The following is a 21,838-nucleotide window of genomic DNA, read 5'->3' on the forward strand; positions in this document are numbered from 1 at the left end:
CATACTACTACTTAACATACAGATACTAGGCTGGACATACTACTACTTAAAATACAGATACTAGGCTGGACATACTACAGCCTAACATACAGATACTAGGCTGGACATTCTACTACTTAACATAGATACTAGGCTGGACATACTACTACTTAACATACAGATACTAGGCTGGACATACTACAGCCTAACATACAGATACTAGGCTGGACATACTTCTACTTAACATACAGATACTAGGCTGGACATACTACTACTTAACATACAGATACTAGGCTGGACATACTACAGCTTAACATACAGATACTAGGCTGGACATACTACAGCTTAACATACAGATACTAGGCTGGACATACTAGAGCTTAACATACAGATACTAGGCTGGACATACTACTACTTAACATACAGATACTAGGCTGGACATACTACTACTTAACATACAGAAACTAGCCTGGACATAATAGAGCTTAACATACAGATACTAGGCTGGACATACTACTACTTAACATACAGATACTAGGCTGGACATACTACAGCTTAACATACAGATAGTAGGCTAGACATACTACAGCTTAACATACATATACTAGGCTGGACATACTACAACTAAACATACAGATACTAGGTTTGACATACTAGAGCTTAACATACAGATACTAGGCTGGACATACTACAACTTAACATACAGATACTAGGCTGGACATACTACAGCTTTACATACAGATACTAGGCTGGACATACTACAACTTAACATACAGATACTGGGCTGGACATACTACTACTTAACATACAGATACTAGGCTGGACATACTACTACTTAACATACAGATACTAGGCTGGACATACTACTACTTAAAATACAGATACTAGGCTGGACATACTACAGCCTAACATACAGATACTAGGCTGGACATTCTACTACTTAACATAGATACTAGGCTGGACATACTACTACTTAACATACAGATACTAGGCTGGACATACTACAGCCTAACATACAGATACTAGGCTGGACATACTTCTACTTAACATACAGATACTAGGCTGGACATACTACTACTTAACATACAGATACTAGGCTGGACATACTACAGCTTAACATACAGATACTAGGCTGGACATAATAGAGCTTAACATACAGATACTAGGCTGGACATACTAGAGCTTAACATACAGATACTAGGCTGGACATACTACTACTTAACATACAGATACTAGGCTGGACATACTACTACTTAACATACAGAAACTAGCCTGGACATAATAGAGCTTAACATACAGATACTAGGCTGGACATACTACTACTTAACATACAGATACTAGGCTGGACATACTACTACTTAACATACAGATACTAGGCTGGACATACTAGAGCTTAACATACAGATACTAGGCTGGACACACTACTACTTAACATACAGATACTAGGCTGGACATACTACAGCTTAACATACAGATAGTAGGCTAGACATACTACAGCTTAACATACATATACTAGGCTGGACATACTACAACTAAACATACAGATACTAGGTTTGACATACTAGAGCTTAACATACAGATACTAGGCTGGACATACTACAACTTAACATACAGATACTAGGCTGGACATACTACAGCTTTACATACAGATACTAGGCTGGGCATACTACTACTTAACATACAGATACTAGGCTGGACATACTACTACTTAACATACAGATACTAGGCTGGACATACTACAGCTTAACATACAGATACTAGGCTGGACATACTACAGCCTAACATATAGATACTAGGCCGGGCATACTACTACTTAACATACATATACTAGGCTGGACATACTACAGCTTAACATACAGATACTAGGCTGGACATACTACAGCTTAACATACAGATACTAGGCTGGACATACTACAGCTTAACATACAGATACTAGGCTGGACATAATACAGCTTAACATACAGATACTAGGCTGGACATACTACAGCTTAACATACAGATACTAGGTTGGGCATACTACAGCTTAACATACAGATACTAGGCTGGACATACTACTACTTAACATACAGATACTAGGCTGGGCATACTACTACTTAACATACAGATACTAGGCTGGACATACTACAGCTTAACATACAGATACTAGGCTGGACATACTACAGCTTAACATACAGATACTAGGCTGGACATACTACTACTTAACATACAGATACTAGGCTGGGCATACTACAACTTAACATACAGATACTAGGCTGGACATACTAGAGCTTAACATACAGATACTAGGCTGGACATACTACTACTTAACATACAGATACTAGGCTAGACATACTACAGCTTAACATACAGATACTAGGCTGGACATACTACAGCTTAACATACAGATACTAGGCTGGACATACTACTACTTAACTTAGAGATACTAGGCTGGACAAACTACTACTTAACAAACAGATACTAGGCTGGACATGCTAGAGCTTAACAACAGATGCTAGGCTGGACATACTAGAGCTTAACATACATATACTAGGCTGGACAATACTAGAACTTAACATACAGATACTAGGCTGGACATACTACTACTTAACATACAGTTACTAGGCTGGACATACTACAACGTAACATACAGATACTAGGCTGGACATACTACAGCTTAACATACAGATACTGGGCTGGACATACTACTACTTAACATACAGATACTAGGCTGGACATACTACTACTTAACATACAGATACTAGGCTGGACATACTACTACTTAAAATACAGATACTAGGCTGGACATACTACAGCCTAACATACAGATACTAGGCTGGACATTCTACTACTTAACATAGATACTAGGCTGGACATACTACTACTTAACATACAGATACTAGGCTGGACATACTACAGCCTAACATACAGATACTAGGCTGGACATACTTCTACTTAACATACAGATACTAGGCTGGACATACTACTACTTAACATACAGATACTAGGCTGGACATACTACAGCCTAACATCAAACAATAGTTATCATTGTGAATAATTCTAAGAATACCACCTCTATCACATCAGTGCCATAAATTCCTGTTTATGCTGAGAACCACACTATAATTTTTTTAATAAATTTTCAACAGACGTCCACTACACTGCCAACATATCCATAGTTGTGAAGGAAACCCTATCCCTTGCCAGAGGCGCCACTGCGCATGCGCAAGGCGGGAATCTAGTCACTTCTTTCAACCCATACTCTCATCAACTAGATGCAGATATTTGGGGAGGTGGGAGGGATTAATTCCTGATGTGATAGAGGTGGTATTCTTAGAATTATTCACAATGATAACTATTGTTTGATAATTCTTGTGAATACCTCACCTCTATCACATCAGTGCCAGTATACACCAGAGGGACCGGCGGGTTCTGGTATCTAGCATCCCATAGAAATTTGGCTAGTGAAGTGGTAAAACCAAGGATTATATGCCAAAAGGGGTCTTAAACGGATGTGTCTAATAGTCTACTTACAAGACTTAGACGTATAGAATTTTCAAGGCGTCATGTGAAGGGTATATGTATATTCCCTTGTGAAACTTAGACTTTTTAGTGACGTCGCTTCCTGTGATGACGTCATCTGTGACGTCACTTCCGGTGATGACGTCATCTGTGACGTCACTTCCGGTGTCACTATTCTCCCGTATCATTTATGACGTGGTTTACTGTTATGCCCTTTTGGATAGTGATATTTAACGTATCTTAACGTTTCTCCGGTGTGATGACTCCTATGACGTCACTTCCGGTGGTAGTACATTAACCTTCCTATCATGTAGATTACCGTATATCACTTAATCCTTCGATCTCTGATTTCAGTGTTGATATTTGCCCTGTTTTACTAACTCAATAGCGCAGTCCAGTAACAAAGTACAACTTACCCTGAGTTCCTGAGGTACTTCTGAAATCTTGACCCCCACCCCCCCCCCCCCTCTTTTTTCCCTTTCCTGGAAGAGGGAGGGAACAGGTTACTTTACTTGGTAATTATCACCTGGGCGGCCACCAAAGGCCCCAGAGTGTATAGTCCATTTAGATCGGTCTGTATGTCTCGTAAGTAAAAGTTTGAAAAAGTGTTGTGGGACTTCCACTGGCAGCTGGCCACGATTTGTTCGATGGATGCAGTATTCCATGTGGCTAGGCTTGTTGCCAGTGCTCTGATTTCGTGGGGTCTGCAGCTACCCCAAATCGGAGTGGAGATTTGTGCCGTTTTATAGCTATCTGTGATAACTGTCTTTAGCCATCCCGCTACAGTGCCCTTTGCGATGTCCTTTTCTGACGAGGGCTTGCAAGAGATAAATAGGCGTTTTCTCTGCTTTCTGTGGGGTTGAGTCGCTGTGATAAAATATCTCAAGGCTCTTATGGGGCAAAGCAATCTATCCGGGAAGTCCACACTTTTACTTAAGGCTGGTATTGTGTATTGCCGATGTCCGAGTGGGCCGAAGGTTGACGACTGGTTTTTGGCAGTAAATTCAGGGAGCGATCTGAACGACACTGATTTCCATTCTTTGGTATGGGTTACAGTGGAGATATCAATAGCGTGTAGTTCTGACACGCGAGCCGCCGTAGCCATGGCGAAGAGAAAAGCAGTTTTCTTGGAGACTGATAGTAATGTCGCACTACTCATGGGTTCATACGGTGCTTTCATCAATGCCGACAATACTATAGATAGATCCCATTTAGGAAAAGTACGTGGTACTTTTATATCTTCCAGGGCAAAAGACTTCATAAGTCGATTCAGTACTGGATGGGTACCTATAGATAGGTCATCGTGTTGTAATACTGATGACAGGGCTGATCTATATCCTTCGATAGTGCCGTGTCGTAATTTCTTGTCATTCCTGAGATGGAGCAAGAAATCGGCTACTATAGGTATCTTTATATCTCCATGTAACTGTTTTCCTCTTCTCCATTCGACGAACTTGTCCCATCTGTTATTGTATAATGCAGATGAGGTTGGTCTCCATGAGCTAGCCACTCTTCGTGCAGCTGATTTAGAGTAACCGGCTGCTTGCATCTTATGCGAGATAACTTCCAAGCGTGAAGATGGAGGTTGTCGAGGCGGCCGTAAAATATGTCCGTCTTTGGTTGTCTCAATAGGTCGTGACGTACTGGGAGTTTCAGAGGTACTTCTATCAGGAGTTGTAGAAGTCTGGGAAACCAAGCCCTTTTTGGCCATGCCGGGGCTATGAGGATTATGACACAGTCCGTTTCCTCTATTTTCCTCAGTACTCTGTCTAGGAGAGCCCATGGGGGAAATGCGTAAGCAAACATTCCCTTCCATTCCATGGAGAGCCCATCGACTTGGAGTGCTAGTGGGTCTGGTACCAGGCTGACATAGACTGGTAGTTTGTTGTTGAGACATGTGGCGAATAGATCTATGTTTGGAATGTCCCATATCTGGGTTATCCACTTGAACACCTCGGGATGTAGTGACCATTCTGTGGGTACTATCTTGTTCTTCCGGGATAGGTAATCTGCTAGTATATTTAGCTTGCCCGGAATGTGTATTTCTTCGATCTTGCAACTCACTGAGTCTACCAAGGCATATAAACGTGTAACCTCCTTCAGTAAAGGCTGAGATCTTGTGCCTCCTTGGTGCTGTATGTAAGCGACCACGGTTGAGTTGTCTGTAGCTATCTTCACTGACGAGTGGTGTAGATGATCTAGCCAAGCTGTTAATGCTAGATATATCGCTCTCATTTCTAGACAGTTGATGTGCAACTCTTTCTCTTGGGAGGACCATTTCCCTTGAATGGTGACATCGTCCATATGGGCACCCCAACCCTCTCCTGATGCATCTGTGTAGAGTTGATGTAGGGGGGTGGGGTAGTTTAGTGGAATACCTGGCATGACATTTTGACGATCTAGCCACCAAAGGAGTTCTGAGATTCGAACTTCTGGGGGTTGGATTAGTGCTTCCAGCTCTAGGTTCTTGGTGGTGTTCATCCAAATCTGCAAGGACCGCAATTGTAGGCTGCCTCTGTAGGTTAGGTCTTGGATAGATGTGAGCGTGCCTAGGCAAGACATCCACCACCTTCTTGACTTGACGGGCTGATCGAGTGCGCACGTAATCATGTGCTGTACCCTTGCATATCTGTCCTCTGGGGGTGCGACTATGCCCTTGTCGAGAATAAATCTTGCGCCTATGTAGGTGATGGCCTGTGTGGGTACTAGCTCTGATTTTTGAGAGTGAACCAGGAAACCTAAATGTGTGAGAAGTTGGATGAGACACACTGTGTTTAGACTGAGTAGTGATTTGTCCTGATCGACCGATAGGAAATCGTCTATATATCCGTGCAGCCTTATGAGCTTCATATGGGCGAACCCAATGACGGGATTGGTGATCCTGGTGAATAACCATGGGGCGATGGAAATGCCGAATGGTAGTACCCTGAACTGGTATCTCTGACCGTTGACAGCAAATCGTAGGTATCGACGATGGCTTGGATGGATGGGGACGTGAAGATATGCGTCTTGGAGATCTATGCTTATCATCCAATCTGCTTGTCTTAGGGAATTCTTCAACTTCTTTATAGATTCCATCTGAAATGTGGGTGGTTTTTCCAGGTAATCTTTGTTCAGAGTTTTTAGGTCTATTATTAATCTCATCTCTGAAGAATTCTTCTTCGGTACCAGAAAAACTGGGGAGTAGAATCCGAGGGTGGTGTCTGACTCCTCTAGGGTGCTGATAGCTCCTTTTGTGAGTAATTTTTGTATGGCCACTTCTGCTGTGATTAGCTTGGGTCCTGATAGCCGGAATCAGGGTCCGGTAGGATGAATGACTAGTTTTGGTCGTTTTAAGAAGTGAAGTTTGTAGCCTCTTCTTATTACTTCGAGTAACCATGAGTCGTCTGTGATGGTCTCCCAGTTGTCTGTGTACTGCATAAGACGGCCCCCGAGAGGCCCTGGAATAGGATGAGATTTGAACTTGGGAAGTCTTGAGTCGATGTTTGTAAGATTGGCTAGTTCGACTGGATTTGGAATAGACGTGTCCTTGGTCTTCCGTAATGCTAAATCGTTGTCCGTAGGGCAGGCAAAGTCGGAAGGATCTGGATGGGTCTGTAGATTTATGGTGAAGTCATCTCCGGAGGGGGCCCCTACGAGAACTGCCTCTTCCTCTGCCAAGTCCTTTCTGTGAAGTGGGAAAATCAACTTTGGAGCTCTTGTACCTGGGTTGATACGATCTGTTTCTCTGTGTAGAGGCTCGAAAAGAATCCCGGTTGGGCTGTTCACGTCGGGGTCCAGGACTCCGTCGCTGGGGTCGAGTAGCCGCCGGTTGTCTCTGTAACTTGGATGCTAATGAGATGGTGGATTCCTGAAATCTCTGGTTAGTTGAAGAGATAATGGCTTCCTTCACCGACTTCAGTCTACCGTAGAAAATCTGCGATGACGTAATGGGCTGTGACATCATGGATCTCTTTAAGGGGTCTGGCATCACATGATGAACTTGCTGAAGTAAGTGTCTTCTTTGCATGAGCAAAAACTGCGATGACATCCATACTTGAGCTGATAGGAGGTCTTCCTGCATCTTCAGTATGTGGTCTATATGAGCTGTGGATAAATCCCGTCTTCTGACTAGTCATCTCCGTGGAAGTGTCTAAGGGAAGATCTTCGCTCTGGTTGCACGGTGGTATGACATGGCGAATACCAGCTGCTAACAAGTTGATGTAAGAACTGGTATTCATCATTTGTCTATTGACCCTATCTAAGCTCTTGATCTTGGACATATCAATGCGCATATTGGGGTTAGGTTTCTTAACCAGATCGAAGTAATCTTCATCAATGCTAGGCTGTAGTGAGAACGGATCATCATGTGTTTTGTAAGCAGATTTTATAAATACAGGCCTCAGTTTCGCACTAGGTCCCGCTGAACAATTCAATTGATTTTCAGTTCTCTTGATGACGTCATCCAAATATGACGGAGGGGGAAGCGTATGGTATGGTTCGGTCCCTTTATCGGGTCCCTCATATCCTGCACGTTCAATCAAGGTTTTAACGGGTGTACTGTCCTGATCTGGTTTTAATGTGGGCATTAGTTCATAAAGTTCTGCTAAGATGTCTCTAAGGGAGTAATTGTTTGATCTATAATCCTCCTCTATAGCAGTGTCCCCATAGCCTGAATACTCCGGTGTAGATTGGCACCCCCAACTCTGGCTGTGCTGGGAGTGGGTCGTATGGCTGAGGGTATCGTAATCCCGGTCGTCTGATTTACGACAAGCTGTGCGAGAATCACGTGATTTATAACTGTATAGTGATGTCAAATTTCCCTCGCTTTCTTCGCCTGTATAACAGGACTGTGTGGCAGTATGAGAGGGTGCACGCTTAGGATTACTATCCTGATGTGCACGAGCTTTGTCAGTGCGTCTATCATAGTGGCTTGACGGTGACTGGTGCATATTTCTATGCATACTTCGGTGTAAAGACCGTGATTCACGATGATCCCTATGGTATGCGTGGTAGGGAGAAGATCTATGAGATTCTCGGTCTCTTAGTATAATTCTCCTACTGTCCTCATAGTCTGATTCAGCGTAACCTTGCTTTACATGTCTGCTGGATGAGGGTGTACTGCCATATTCAGCCTTAGATCTCTGTTTACTCTCGTGATCGATCCCTGATTGGCCAAGCCGGGTTTGATTAACTGATTCTTTTAGATCTGAGATTTCTCGAGACATAGATTGTATGCGTGTGTCAATCATAACAGACATAGAATTTGTTATTCTTTCCGTGAACTCATTTACGTTAAAGGGGGAACGCGGCAGAGGGTGAAAGTCGTTAGTTTCTGTCCAAACTCGACGATCAACCGTACCAGACGTTGCCGGATGCAAGTTAGAGGTACTTTCTGATGGACCAGTAAAATGCATCTGCTCCTCAACATTATAGGGAGAGTGGGATGAGCGACATGGTCTCTTCTCCTCATAAGGTGAGACGGCGCCCTCGCGCGACACTCGCTTGTCACCCACGTGATTAATTTTTGCCGCCTCGGGCTTAATCACTTGTTTTCTTGATGTAGATGCTCTAGTGACTTTTTATAATCGGGATTTTTGATCCATGCCTTGGAGAGCTTGTCAAATTTTTCTTTTGACAGATGCTCGCAATAACTGCACCTTGACTTCTGTGTACAGCTGCTTTTCTTGCATGCGAGACATCTAGGGTGAGGATCCCCCGGAGGTTGGTGTTGTCCACAGCCCGAACAGACAGGTGTCTGCTTATGAGATGAAGATCTCATCCCACAACACTTTTCTTAACTAATTACTTACTAGAGACTCCGATCTTCTATACCCCCGTTCTGCTTGTAGAACTGCTCTTTGCTTGTCATCTATGAAGCTTGAGACGATCTAATGCTTGTAGTGTGGAACGCAATCACGTGTTCGGATGTGCAACAAAATTTTTCCTTGTTGTCATCAGGACACACAGGAAAGAAGTGACTAGATTCCCGCCTTGCGCATGCGCAGTGGCGCCTCTGGCAAGGGATAGGGTTTCCCTCACAATTATGGATATGTTGGCAGTGTAGTGGACGTCTGTTGAAAATTTATAAAAAAATTTATAGTGTGGTTCTCAGCATAAACAGGAATTTATGGCACTGATGTGATAGAGGTGAGGTATTCACAAGAATTATACAGATACTAGGCTGGACATACTACTACTTAACATACAGATACTAGGCTGGACATACTACTACTTAACATATCAATACTAGGCTGGACATACTACTACATAACATACAGATACTAGGCTGGACATACTACTACTTAACATACAGATACTAGGCTGGACATACTACTACTTTACATACAGATACTAGGCTGGACATACTACAGCCTAACATACAGATACTAGGCCGGGCATACTACTACTTAACATACATATACTAGGCTGGACATACTACAGCTTAACATACAGATACTAGGCTGGACATACTACAGCTTAACATACATATACTAGGCTGGACATACTACAGCTTAACATACAGATACTAGGCTGGACATACTACAGCTTTATATACAGATACTAGGCTGGACATACTACTACTTAACATACAGATACTAGGCTGGACATACTACTACTTAACATACAGATACTAGGCTTGACATACTACAGCTTATATACAGATACTAGGCTGGACATACTACAGCTTAACACACAGTCTCTAAACAGCTGGCACAGTATGACTCACCTTGATAAACACCTGGCACAGTATAGCTCACCTTGACAAACAGCCGGCACAATATAGCTCACCTTCACAAACATCTGGCACAGTTTGACTCACCTTGACAAACAGCTGGCACAGCATGACTCACCTTGACAAACAGCTGGTACTGCTGTATGCGCGTATGAGAGTTGGTGAGCTGCTCCTGTGCAGCATCTATGGCAGCCTCACTCTGTGTGGCAAGGCCATGCAGCTGCTGCTTGGCTGTCTTCTCCAGCTCTGCCAGGGCCTCCTCCAGCTGGCCACACTTGGCCTTGGCCTCACAGTACAGCTTAGTCTGCACATACACACTCAAGCTATAACCAGTGCTGTTAGATAGGGTCAGACGGCTGGTATCACAATATGGGTTATTGTAAGGATGTGTATTCCAGGGCAGATTCCCGGATGCAGTCCTGCATATACTTCTGCTTTTCCAGTGCAGCACTGTCCCCACCAACGTTAAATTGAGCCACATTTGAGATTGCCTTTTAGTTTGTCTGAGATTTTCAAGCAAAGGTCATTGTCTTCCACATATACTTTCTTCATCATAATTAACTAAAAACAGGTGTTTTATCAAAATAACAGATCTTTACATCAGTATTTACTTCATGAATTTGATACAAAGTAACAGTGTGACAATTCGGTATAGCCTTATGGTGCTCTCAATCCTGTGGAGGAAATTCTTCAAATCCTTGCAGGAAATATCTCTTGATAATGCCAAAGTCAGGCTTCTTTGTTCCAGGACCCATAAATTTTGCCTCAAGAATTAAACCTTATTATCACATGATTACTTTCAGAGATTATGCGTTGCAGGATACTGTACTGGAAATGCATATTATCTGGGTACCCTCCTGTGTAAGAGAACAGCCTGGCATTCCCCTGTCGTACTTGGCCTTACAATGTACATTTCTGCACTAGTGCTATTCTGCTCCTTGTGTAGGCAGAAAGGTTAAACAACAATGAAGTTTTTTAAAATGAAAATATAACCAGAAAATTGAATGCATCATATGAATGAGTCACATAATGAGGCAAATGGCCTACCTTCTTCTCGACATCCAACACAGCCTTGCAGTATTTGTCCTCACAGTCCTGCTTCTCTCTCACCGCCACACTCATACGCCGCCGTGACGACTCCATCTGCACACACATTCTAGGATTATCACAAGATTGGGGTATTTTGCATAGTCAGTCACTTATCTTTTTAATGATATCACCAACATTTGAATCAAATATTTTATTCACCTGCGTTTTCATCTTGTCATTGGTTTCAGAGAGGAGGCAGACCTTTGTCTCCAAGTCAGTCTGAAACAGAAACAACATCTTGCTGTAGGCTAGCTCTGCATCAATGTAACAGGTAGTCCATCACTGGCAACATCTTGCATCATGCGGTAGGATAGCATGGCATCAATGTAAGAGTCAGTCTGCAACAGCAACATCTTGCATCATGCTGTAGGATAGCATGGCATCAATGTAAGAGTCAGTCTGCAACAGCAACATCTTGCTGTAGGATAGCATGGCATCAGTTAACAGTCAATCCATCACCAGCAACATTCTGGCTGACTTTTGTTTATCTGAAGCCTCTGAAATTACACAGTTAACCCAATCAGCATCATGTCTCAGCAACTTAGTGTCATTATAAGAACAGATCATTTGACTGTCAAAATTCAAAACCAGAAGAAAAAATCCTAGAACATATTGTACATATTATTCAACACCACTAAGCACTACCCAGATAACAACAAAAAGTTTCATCATGCGGTAGGATAGCATGGCATCAATGAAAGAGTCAGTCTGCAACAGCAACATCTTGCATCATGCGGTAGGATAGCATGGCATCAATGTAAGAGTCAGTCTGCAACAGCAACATCTTGCATCATGCTGTAGGATAGCATGGCATCAATGTAAGAGTCAGTCTGCAACAGCAACATCTTGCATCATGCGGTAGGATAGCATGGCATCAATGTAAGAGTCAGTCTGCAACAGCAACATCTTGCATCATGCGGTAGGATAGCATGGCATCAATGTAAGAGTCAGTCTGCAACAGCAACATCTTGCATCATGCTGTAGGATAGCATGGCATCAATGTAAGAGTCAGTCTGCAACAGCAACATCTTGCATCATGCTGTAGGATAGCATTGCATCAATGTAAGAGTCAGTCTGCAACAGCAACATCTTGCATCATGCTGTAGGATAGCATGGCATCAATGTAGGAGTCAGTCTGCAACAGCAACATCTTGCATCATGCTGTAGGATAGCATGGCATCAATGTAAGAGTCAGTCTGCAACAGCAACATCTTGCATCATGCTGTAGGATAGCATGGCATCAATGTAAGAGTCAGTCTGCAACAGCAACATCTTGCATCATGCTGTAGGATAGCATGGCATCAATGTAAGAGTCAGTCTGCAACAGCAACATCTTGCATCATGCGGTAGGATAGCATGGCATCAATGTAAGAGTCAGTCTGCAACAGCAACATCTTGCATCATGCGGTAGGATAGCATGGCATTAATGTAAGAGTCAGTCTGCAACAGCAACATCTTGCATCATGCGGTAGGATAGCATGGCATCAATGTAAGAGTCAGTCTGCAACAGCAACATCTTGCATCATGCGGTAGGATAGCATGGCATCAATGTAAGAGTCAGTCTGCAACAGCAACATCTTGCATCATGCTGTAGGATAGCATGGCATCAATGTAAGAGTCAGTCTGCAACAGCAACATCTTGCATCATGCGGTAGGATAGCATGGCATCAATGTAAGAGTCAGTCTGCAACAGCAACATCTTGCATCATGCGGTAGGATAGCATGGCATCAATGTAAGAGTCAGTCTGCAACAGCAACATCTTGCATCATGCTGTAGGATAGCATGGCATCAATGTAAGAGTCAGTCTGCAACAGCAACATCTTGCATCATGCTGTAGGATAGCATTGCATCAATGTAAGAGTCAGTCTGCAACAGCAACATCTTGCATCATGCTGTAGGATAGCATGGCATCAATGTAGGAGTCAGTCTGCAACAGCAACATCTTGCATCATGCTGTAGGATAGCATGGCATCAATGTAAGAGTCAGTCTGCAACAGCAACATCTTGCATCATGCTGTAGGATAGCATGGCATCAATGTAAGAGTCAGTCTGCAACAGCAACATCTTGCATCATGCTGTAGGATAGCATGGCATCAATGTAAGAGTCAGTCTGCAACAGCAACATCTTGCATCATGCTGTAGGATAGCATGGCATCAATGTAAGAGTCAGTCTGCAACAGCAACATCTTGCATCATGCTGTAGGATAGCATGGCATCAATGTAAGAGTCAGTCTGCAACAGCAACATCTTGCATCATGCTGTAGGATAGCATGGCATCAATGTAAGAGTCAGTCTGCAACAGCAACATCTTGCATCATGCTGTAGAATAGCATGGCATCAATGTAAGAGTTCAGTCTGCAACAGCAACATCTTGCATCATGCGGTAGGATAGCATGGCATCAATGTAAGAGTCAGTCTGCAACAGCAACATCTTGCATCATGCTGTAGGATAGCATGGCATCAATGTAAGAGTCAGTCTGCAACAGCAACATCTTGCATCATGCTGTAGGATAGCATTGCATCAATGTAAGAGTCTGTCTGCAACAGCAACATCTTGCATCATGCGGTAGGATAGCATGGCATCAATGTAAGAGTCAGTCTGCAACAGCAACATCTTGCATCATGCGGTAGGATAGCATGGCATCAATGTAAGAGTCAGTCTGCAACAGCAACATCTTGCATCATGCTGTAGGATAGCATGGCATCAATGTAAGAGTCAGTCTGCAACAGCAACATCTTGCATCATGCTGTAGGATAGCATGGCATCAATGTAAGAGTCAGTCTGCAACAGCAACATCTTGCATCATGCGGTAGGATAGCATGGCATCAATGTAAGAGTCAGTCTGCAACAGCAACATCTTGCATCATGCGGTAGGATAGCATGGCATTAATGTAAGAGTCAGTCTGCAACAGCAACATCTTGCATCATGCTGTAGGATAGCATGGCATCAATGTAAGAGTCAGTCTGCAACAGCAACATCTTGCATCATGCTGTAGGATAGCATGGCATCAATGTAAGAGTCAGTCTGCAACAGCAACATCTTGCATCATGCGGTAGGATAGCATGGCATCAATGTAAGAGTCAGTCTGCAACAGCAACATCTTGCATCATGCGGTAGGATAGCATGGCATCAATGTAAGAGTCAGTCTGCAACAGCAACATCTTGCATCATGCGGTAGGATAGCATGGCATTAATGTAAGAGTCAGTCTGCAACAGCAACATCTTGCATCATGCTGTAGGATAGCATGGCATCAATGTAAGAGTCAGTCTGCAACAGCAACATCTTGCATCATGCTGTAGGATAGCATGGCATCAATGTAAGAGTCAGTCTGCAACAGCAACATCTTGCTGTAGGATAGCATGGCATCAGTTAACAGTCAATCCATCACCAGCAACATTCTGGCTGACTTTTGTTTATCTGAAGCCTCTGAAATTACACAGTTAACCCAATCAGCATCATGTCTCAGCAACTTAGTGTAATTATAAGAATAGATCATTTGACTGTCAAAATTCAAAACCTGAAGAAAAAATCCTAGAACATATTGTACATATTATTCAACACCACTAAGCACTACCCAGATAACAACAAAAAGTTTCATACCAAAAAAAGACATACCAATTGCCAATAAAGTTGTCTGATGTGGCTAACATATTTGAAATCTGACCAGAACTGTTTGAAAACAATGCAGTGTCACTACTGATGTATACATGAAGGGCATTACAGCCTAACTGGCCTGCAGTTTTCAGACGTTGCTTGAGACTTACATCAATACATCACAAGAAATCATACGAGTTGTCTCCCCTAGACCAAGCAACTTACAATTCTGTCCCCATCAGTTTTGGCTTCCTCCTGAACATATTTCAGCTTGGTGCGCTGACTCTCCACCAGAGCACGCTTCTGGCTGTTATCTCTCTCTATGTGGTTGATCCTGGAGAGAAATCAAAGCTCTTAAGTTTTCAATCTTCATAAATGAGAACCAGGCTTAATGATTCCAAAATAACCTGGTCACTGTTTATCTGCATTTGCATGACCGGGAATTCCCACCTTTCTTGAAGAGACTTCAGCTGCTGCTGTAGTCCCTCATTCTCGGTCTTGAGGTTCCTGATTGTGGCTGACTGGCGGGACAGCTCATTTGATGACACCTGGGAAATGATAAACCTCTTAAGTTAAAAACAACAACATTCCGGCTTGACAGTGGAAGGCTGAGATTTCCTTCTACATACTGACAAAGAATTTCACCTAAGAACAAGAGAGCCAAGAGAAGCAATCACTACCACATGAGGTGAGGTGAGGTGAGGTGAGGTGAGGTGAGGTGAGGTGAGGTGAGGTGAGGTGAGGTGGAACGTGTATGCGTGCATGCGTGCGTCTACATGTGTAGTGTACCTTGTTACTACCAATCTATGATATATCCACATGTGTAGTGTACCTTGTTACTACAGGCCTATGATATATCCACATGTGTAGTGTACCTTGTTACTACCGACCTCTGATATATCTACATGTGTAGTGTACTTTGTTACTACCAGCCTCTGATATATCCACATGTGTAGTGCAGTTGTTACTACCGGCCTCTGATATATCCACATGTGTAGTGTACCTTGTTACTACTGATCTATGATATATCCACATGTGTAGTGTACCTTGTTACTACCGGCCTCTGATATATCTACATGTGTAGTGTACCTTGTTACTACCGGCCTCTGATATATCCACATGTGTAGTGTACCTACCGACCCTGATATATCCACATGTGTAGTGTACCTGATTACTACCAATCTATGATATATCCACATGTGTAGTGTACCTTGTTACTACCGGCCTCTGATATATCCACATGTGTAGTGTACCTACCGGCCTATGATATATCCACATGTGTAGTGTACCTTGTTACTACCAATCTATGATATATCCACATGTGTAGTGTACCTTGTTACTACCGGCCTCTGATATATCCACATGTGTAGTGTACCTACCGGCCTATGATATATCCACATGTGTGGTGTACCTTGTTACTACCAATCTATGATATATCCACATGTGTAGTGTACCTTGTTACTACCGGCCTATGACATATCCATATGTGTAGTGTACCTGGTTACTACCAGTCCATGATATATCCACATGTGTAGTGTACCTTGTTACTACCGGCCTATGATATATCCACATGTGTAGTGTTCCTTGTTACTACCAGTCCATGATATATCCACATGTGTAGTGTACCTTGTTACTACCGGCCTATGATATATCCACATGTGTAGTGCAGTTGTTACTACTAATCTATGATATATGCACATGTGTAGTGTACCTTGTTACTACCGGCCTCTGATATATCTACATGTGTAGTGTACCTTGTTACTACCGCCCTATGATATATCCACATGTGTAGTGTACCTTGTTACTACCGGCCTATGATATATCCACATGTGTAGTGTACCTACCGACCCTGATATATCCACATGTGTAGTGTACCTTGTTACTACCAATCTATGATATATCCACATGTGTAGTGTACCTTGTTACTACCGGCCTCTGATATATCCACATGTGTAGTGTACCTACCGGCCTATGATATATCCACATGTGTAGTGTACCTACCGACCCTGATATATCCACATGTGTAGTGTACCTTGTTACTACCAATCTATGATATATCCACATGTGTAGTGTACCTTGTTACTACCGGCCTAGGATATATCCACATGTGTAGTGTGCATTGTTACTACCGGCCTATGATATATCCACATGTGTAGAGTACCTTGTTACTACCGGCCTATGATATATCCACATGTGTAGTGTACCTTGTTACTACCGGCCTCTGATATATCCACATGTGTAATGTACCTACCGGCCTATGATATATCCACATGTGTAGTGTACCTTGTTACTAACAATCTATGATATATCCACATGTGTAGTGTACCTTGTTACTACCGGCCTATGATATATCCACATGTGTAGTGTACCTTGTTACTACCAGTCCATGATATATCCACATGTGTAATGTACCTTGTTACTACCGGCCTATGATATATGCACATGTGTAGTGTACCTACCGACCCTGATATATCCACATGTGTAGTGTACCTGGTTACTACCAATCTATGATATATCCACATGTGTAGTGTACCTTGTTACTACCGGCCTATGATATATCCACATGTGTAGTGTACCTACCGGCCTATGATATATCCACATGTGTAGTGTACCTTGTTACTAACAATCTATGATATATCCATATGTGTAGTGTACCTTGTTACTACCGGCCAAGGATATATCCACATGTGTAGTGTACCTTGTTACTACCGGCCTATGATATATCCACATGTGTAGAGTACCTTGTTACTACCGGCCTATGATATATCCACATGTGTAGTGTACCTTGTTACTACCGGCCTCTGATATATCCACATGTGTAATGTACCTACCGGCCTATGATATATCCACATGTGTAGTGTACCTTGTTACTAACAATCTATGATATATCCACATGTGTAGTGTACCTTGTTACTACCGGCCTATGATATATCCACATGTGTAGTGTACCTGGTTACTACCAGTCCATGATATATCCACATGTGTAATTTACCTTGTTACTACCGGACTATGATATATGCACATGTGTAGTGTACCTTGTTACTACCGGCCTCTGATATATCCACATGTGTAGTGTACCTTGTTACTACCGGCCTATGATATATCCACATGTGTAGTGTACCTTGTTACTACCGGCCTATGATATATCCATATGTGTAGTGTACCTTGTTACTACCGGCCTATGATATATCCACATGTGTAGTGTACCTTGTTAGTACCAATCTATGATATATCCATATGTGTAGTGTACCTTGTTGCTACCGGCCTCTGATATATCCATATGTGTAGTGTACCTGGTCACTACCAATCTATGATATATCCACATGTGTAGTGTACCTTGTTACTACCGGCCTATGATATATCCATATGTGTAGTGTACTTTTTCCTACCAATCTATGATATATCCACATGTGTAGTGTACCTTGTTACTACCGGCCTATGATATATCCACATGTGTAGTGTACCTTGTTACTACCGGCCTATGATATATCTACATGTGTAGTGTACCTTGTTACTACCGGCCTCTGATACATCCACATGTGTAGTGTACCTTGTTACTACTGGCCTATGATATATCCACATGCGTAGAATACCTTGAGTCTTGTCTCCAGCACCTTCCACTCTTGGTCATTGTGGCGTTCGTGCAGGGTGTTCATGGTGGAGGCGGAGTCGTCCCCCCTGGCAAACAGCTGTTTCTCCATCTCCCCCTTTTCCTTCTGCATCCTCTCCACCTCCACCGTAAGTCTCTGCAGGAACACATGTAACAGGACTGATAGATGCCTATATTTAAGAAATAAACGATGAGATATTTACCAAACAATAAAACACTGCATCGAGAATAAACCATGAAGGGGATATTTTCCAGAAGAGATCTTAAAATGATGGAGGTCCAGTTAGGAGCATGAGTAAGACTAGAATAGTCCAGTGAATGGAGCTCAGAGACCCTAGCTGCTGTGGCCATGGTTAGTAAAAAGACTGGAAAGGGTGCACGGGAATCACGCACGCACGAATACGGTGTTAGCTTTGGGCGTCTCAACGTGCGTGATTCCTGTTCACCCTTTCGAGTTGAGTTGATTGGTTCAACTGTGTCATATGGCCCTGTGATGCAGGGGTAGCATTATGCAGATGGCTGTTTCAATGAATGCTCGTTCCACCCGTGATGAACAGGTCTGGTTGTTGATGAAATATAGTGATAGCTAAAAAGACAGATTTTTTTATTCATGCACCGATTGTCTTTAAATGTAGTATCCAGTTATGTATGACTGTTTAATAATCTCATACCAACTTTGATAGGAGTAGGTCCAATAGTTTTTCAGATATTGTAGTAAACGTCGGTACTTTAAATTACCTTCCAGACTATAATTGACAGCAATCCTCTTCTGGAAACCATAACGTACTGATTCTTTTAAGGTCTAATTCTACCCCAAAGATGTCATTTCCTGGTTGGAAGGGATTAGTTCAGCTATTTCCAGTGCTGACGTCACTTCCAGCTTCTCTATCACTTCCGGTAATGACGTCACATCCGGTCAATGGCGATAGATGCTATTTAAGGTGCTTCTAATCCAGGGAGTTCGTAGCCTTAGCCTTCCTCTGAAAGTCATATCAATGTCAAGTTGCCCAGCAGAGACATCCACCACCTCAGCAACTTGCTGGGATGACTGGATTGACTAGATCATCCTCATAGTCTTGGCGAATCAGTCCTCTGGTGGCCATAGATATCCCCTGTCTAGCTGGAATCCTGCTCCAATGTATATAATGTCTTGGACTGGAGTGATCTCTGACTTGGCTGGGTTGACTAGGAAACCCAGGTAAGTCATAAGCTGGACCAAGAATATCATGTTCAGATGTAGCTGATCTTTCCCTTGGTCTGCCCCTAAGAAGTCGTCCAGATAACCATGGATTTGAACTAGCTTGAGATGGGCGAACTTGATGACTAGAGCTGTAATTCTGGTGAATAGCCAAGGTGCGATTGCTATCCCAAATAGTAGGACTTGGAATTCATAGCGTCAGTCATTGATTGTGAAGCATAGATATTCCCGAGATGATGGGGATGTGAGGATATGCATGTGTATAGGCTGATAAGCAAGTCTCCCTTCTTCAATGTCGACCGCAACTTCTGTAGGTATTCCATCTGGAATTTTGGAGGCGGCACCAGATATCTCTTGTTGAGGATTTTTAGATCTATTCTCATCCTCATCTCGCTTGTTTTCTTCTTTGGGACTGAAAAGACTGAGGAGCAAAAACCTTTGGTGTTGTTGGACTCCTTTAGTTCCCAAATGGCTCGTTTCTTAAGTAGTTTCCTGATGGCCAATTCTGCAGCTGCTAACTTGGCACTGGTCAGAGAAACAGTGTGTATGTTCAGGCTTGGATGTTTCCTGAAGTGTAGCTTGTAACCGTGAGCCACAAAGTCTAGAATCCAGTGGTCTGGCATAACTTGCTTCCAATTTTCGGCATATGACAGAAGGCGCCCTTCCACTGGGCCCGGCCACGGCGATTATATCCCCTTGGGTGGCGAAAAAGAGTCCTGTTAATATTGTGGCTTGTCGTACCTACGCCTCAGAGATAAAACTTCTTCTTAGGTCCAAACAGGGTCGCTTGTGAGACTGTGATGACGCATGCACTCTCGCTGCAAATATATATGGTTGAAGTCTGGAAATGTTCGGCTGTATCCTGCTTGACTTCGTCTATCACATTTCTGAGCTTGCCATTTGTGGTTGCTGATACTGGTTGCGATGTCACAAACTGCTTGGTCTGGCTAAATACGGCCCTTGACCTAATCTGAGATAGGAGCTGTTGTCGCTGTAGTCTCAGTAACTGTGAAGAAGTCCGAATATCCATGGAGTATCTGGCAACCGATGCTAATCCTTGAAACATGATGCTGATAATGTAACCTTCATGTTGGGATTGCGCACTAATTTGTAGAAATCCTCATCCAAGTGTTGGAACTCCGGAAGTGTAGCATCGTGCGTCTTATAACTTTCGTTTCATAGGTGAAAGAGGTAGACGTTCATTGTGCTTGAGTCTATGGATGTTATCCGTTGATTGGTCTACGACCTTGCCCGCGTAGCTGGGCCAAGGTAACGTATGATGAATATGCTGAGATGGAGCATTACATAATTACACTGTCTGGTTGTAAAAAGAGTTCATAATATATCTGGACTTTTTTAATTTCATTCAATATTTCATTCAATATTGTTTCAATTCATTTTGGCAAAATCGTATGTGAAGTGATCGGAAGCTCGCACAACTCACCGTTATTTAATTACAGCAACCACGGTCATATTACCGCTATTGACGCCTTGAAACAAACTTTAGTGGATAGAGAATGGATATATATATCATAAATGCCATACACTGAATCACTGAAAGTCATATTTGTTGTAGTTTGTCTATTATATCTCAACATAAAGTTTTCGCAATGGACGGTGATTGGTCAAACTCTTCCATTCGAAAACATTTCTGGCAATGGCGATCAGCTGATCCAAAGTGCTATGCTGATGGTTATTAATTTATTTCACATATGTATAGTAAAGCTGCAACTAAAATGATATTGGAATAAACTATTCCTGATAAAATAATAGTTTCAGATACAATTCTTCCACTCATTGTATCAACATTCTTTAAAGTTATATTATTGGGTAATTTTTGACCGAATAACCGGTAGATTCCGAGAAACGTGTGTACAGCTGATTGCTACTTCCGGCTTAGTTTACGAGACAAGAAGTACAGTAATCTTAATCTCTGCATATAAAACAATGCCAATCAGAACAGGGAATACAATTTAATTGGCTAATCATTATGTTCAGTGATGTTTTATCTCAAATTTCAAATTTGTATTGGCCAAGTTCAATTGTTATAATCTGTTCCGTTTCCCTGAATTCGCTGAAGGGCTACGATGTAAAAAAATTTTTCTGCGGAAGACAAACCATTTTTTATTGCAAAAGTGATGTGCATCATTC

The 21,838-nt window shown here is 42.6% G+C and overlaps 1 protein-coding gene across 7 annotated transcripts in view; it reads right to left on the reverse strand.

The window, feature by feature from the left end:
* Window positions 1–21,838, reverse strand: part of LOC124136445 (centlein-like) — a 183,733-nt gene that overhangs the window by 16,552 nt on the left and 145,343 nt on the right. For all 7 annotated transcript variants that reach the window (XM_048396898.1, XM_048396913.1, XM_048396908.1 and 4 more), the window contains 6 exons: window positions 18,473–18,625; window positions 15,330–15,427; window positions 15,105–15,213; window positions 11,441–11,500; window positions 11,240–11,335; window positions 10,311–10,496 (listed from right to left, as the gene is read on the reverse strand). In XM_048396898.1, coding sequence (XP_048252855.1) covers window positions 10,311–10,496; window positions 11,240–11,335; window positions 11,441–11,500; window positions 15,105–15,213; window positions 15,330–15,427; window positions 18,473–18,625 — 702 coding nt within the window. The remainder of the gene's footprint in view (window positions 1–10,310; window positions 10,497–11,239; window positions 11,336–11,440; window positions 11,501–15,104; window positions 15,214–15,329; window positions 15,428–18,472; window positions 18,626–21,838) is intronic.

This window comes from Haliotis rufescens, unplaced genomic scaffold (assembly GCF_023055435.1).
Source record: "Haliotis rufescens isolate VD_foot unplaced genomic scaffold, xgHalRufe1.0.p SCAF_1, whole genome shotgun sequence".
In the NCBI taxonomy this organism is placed as follows: domain Eukaryota; kingdom Metazoa; phylum Mollusca; class Gastropoda; order Lepetellida; family Haliotidae; genus Haliotis; species Haliotis rufescens.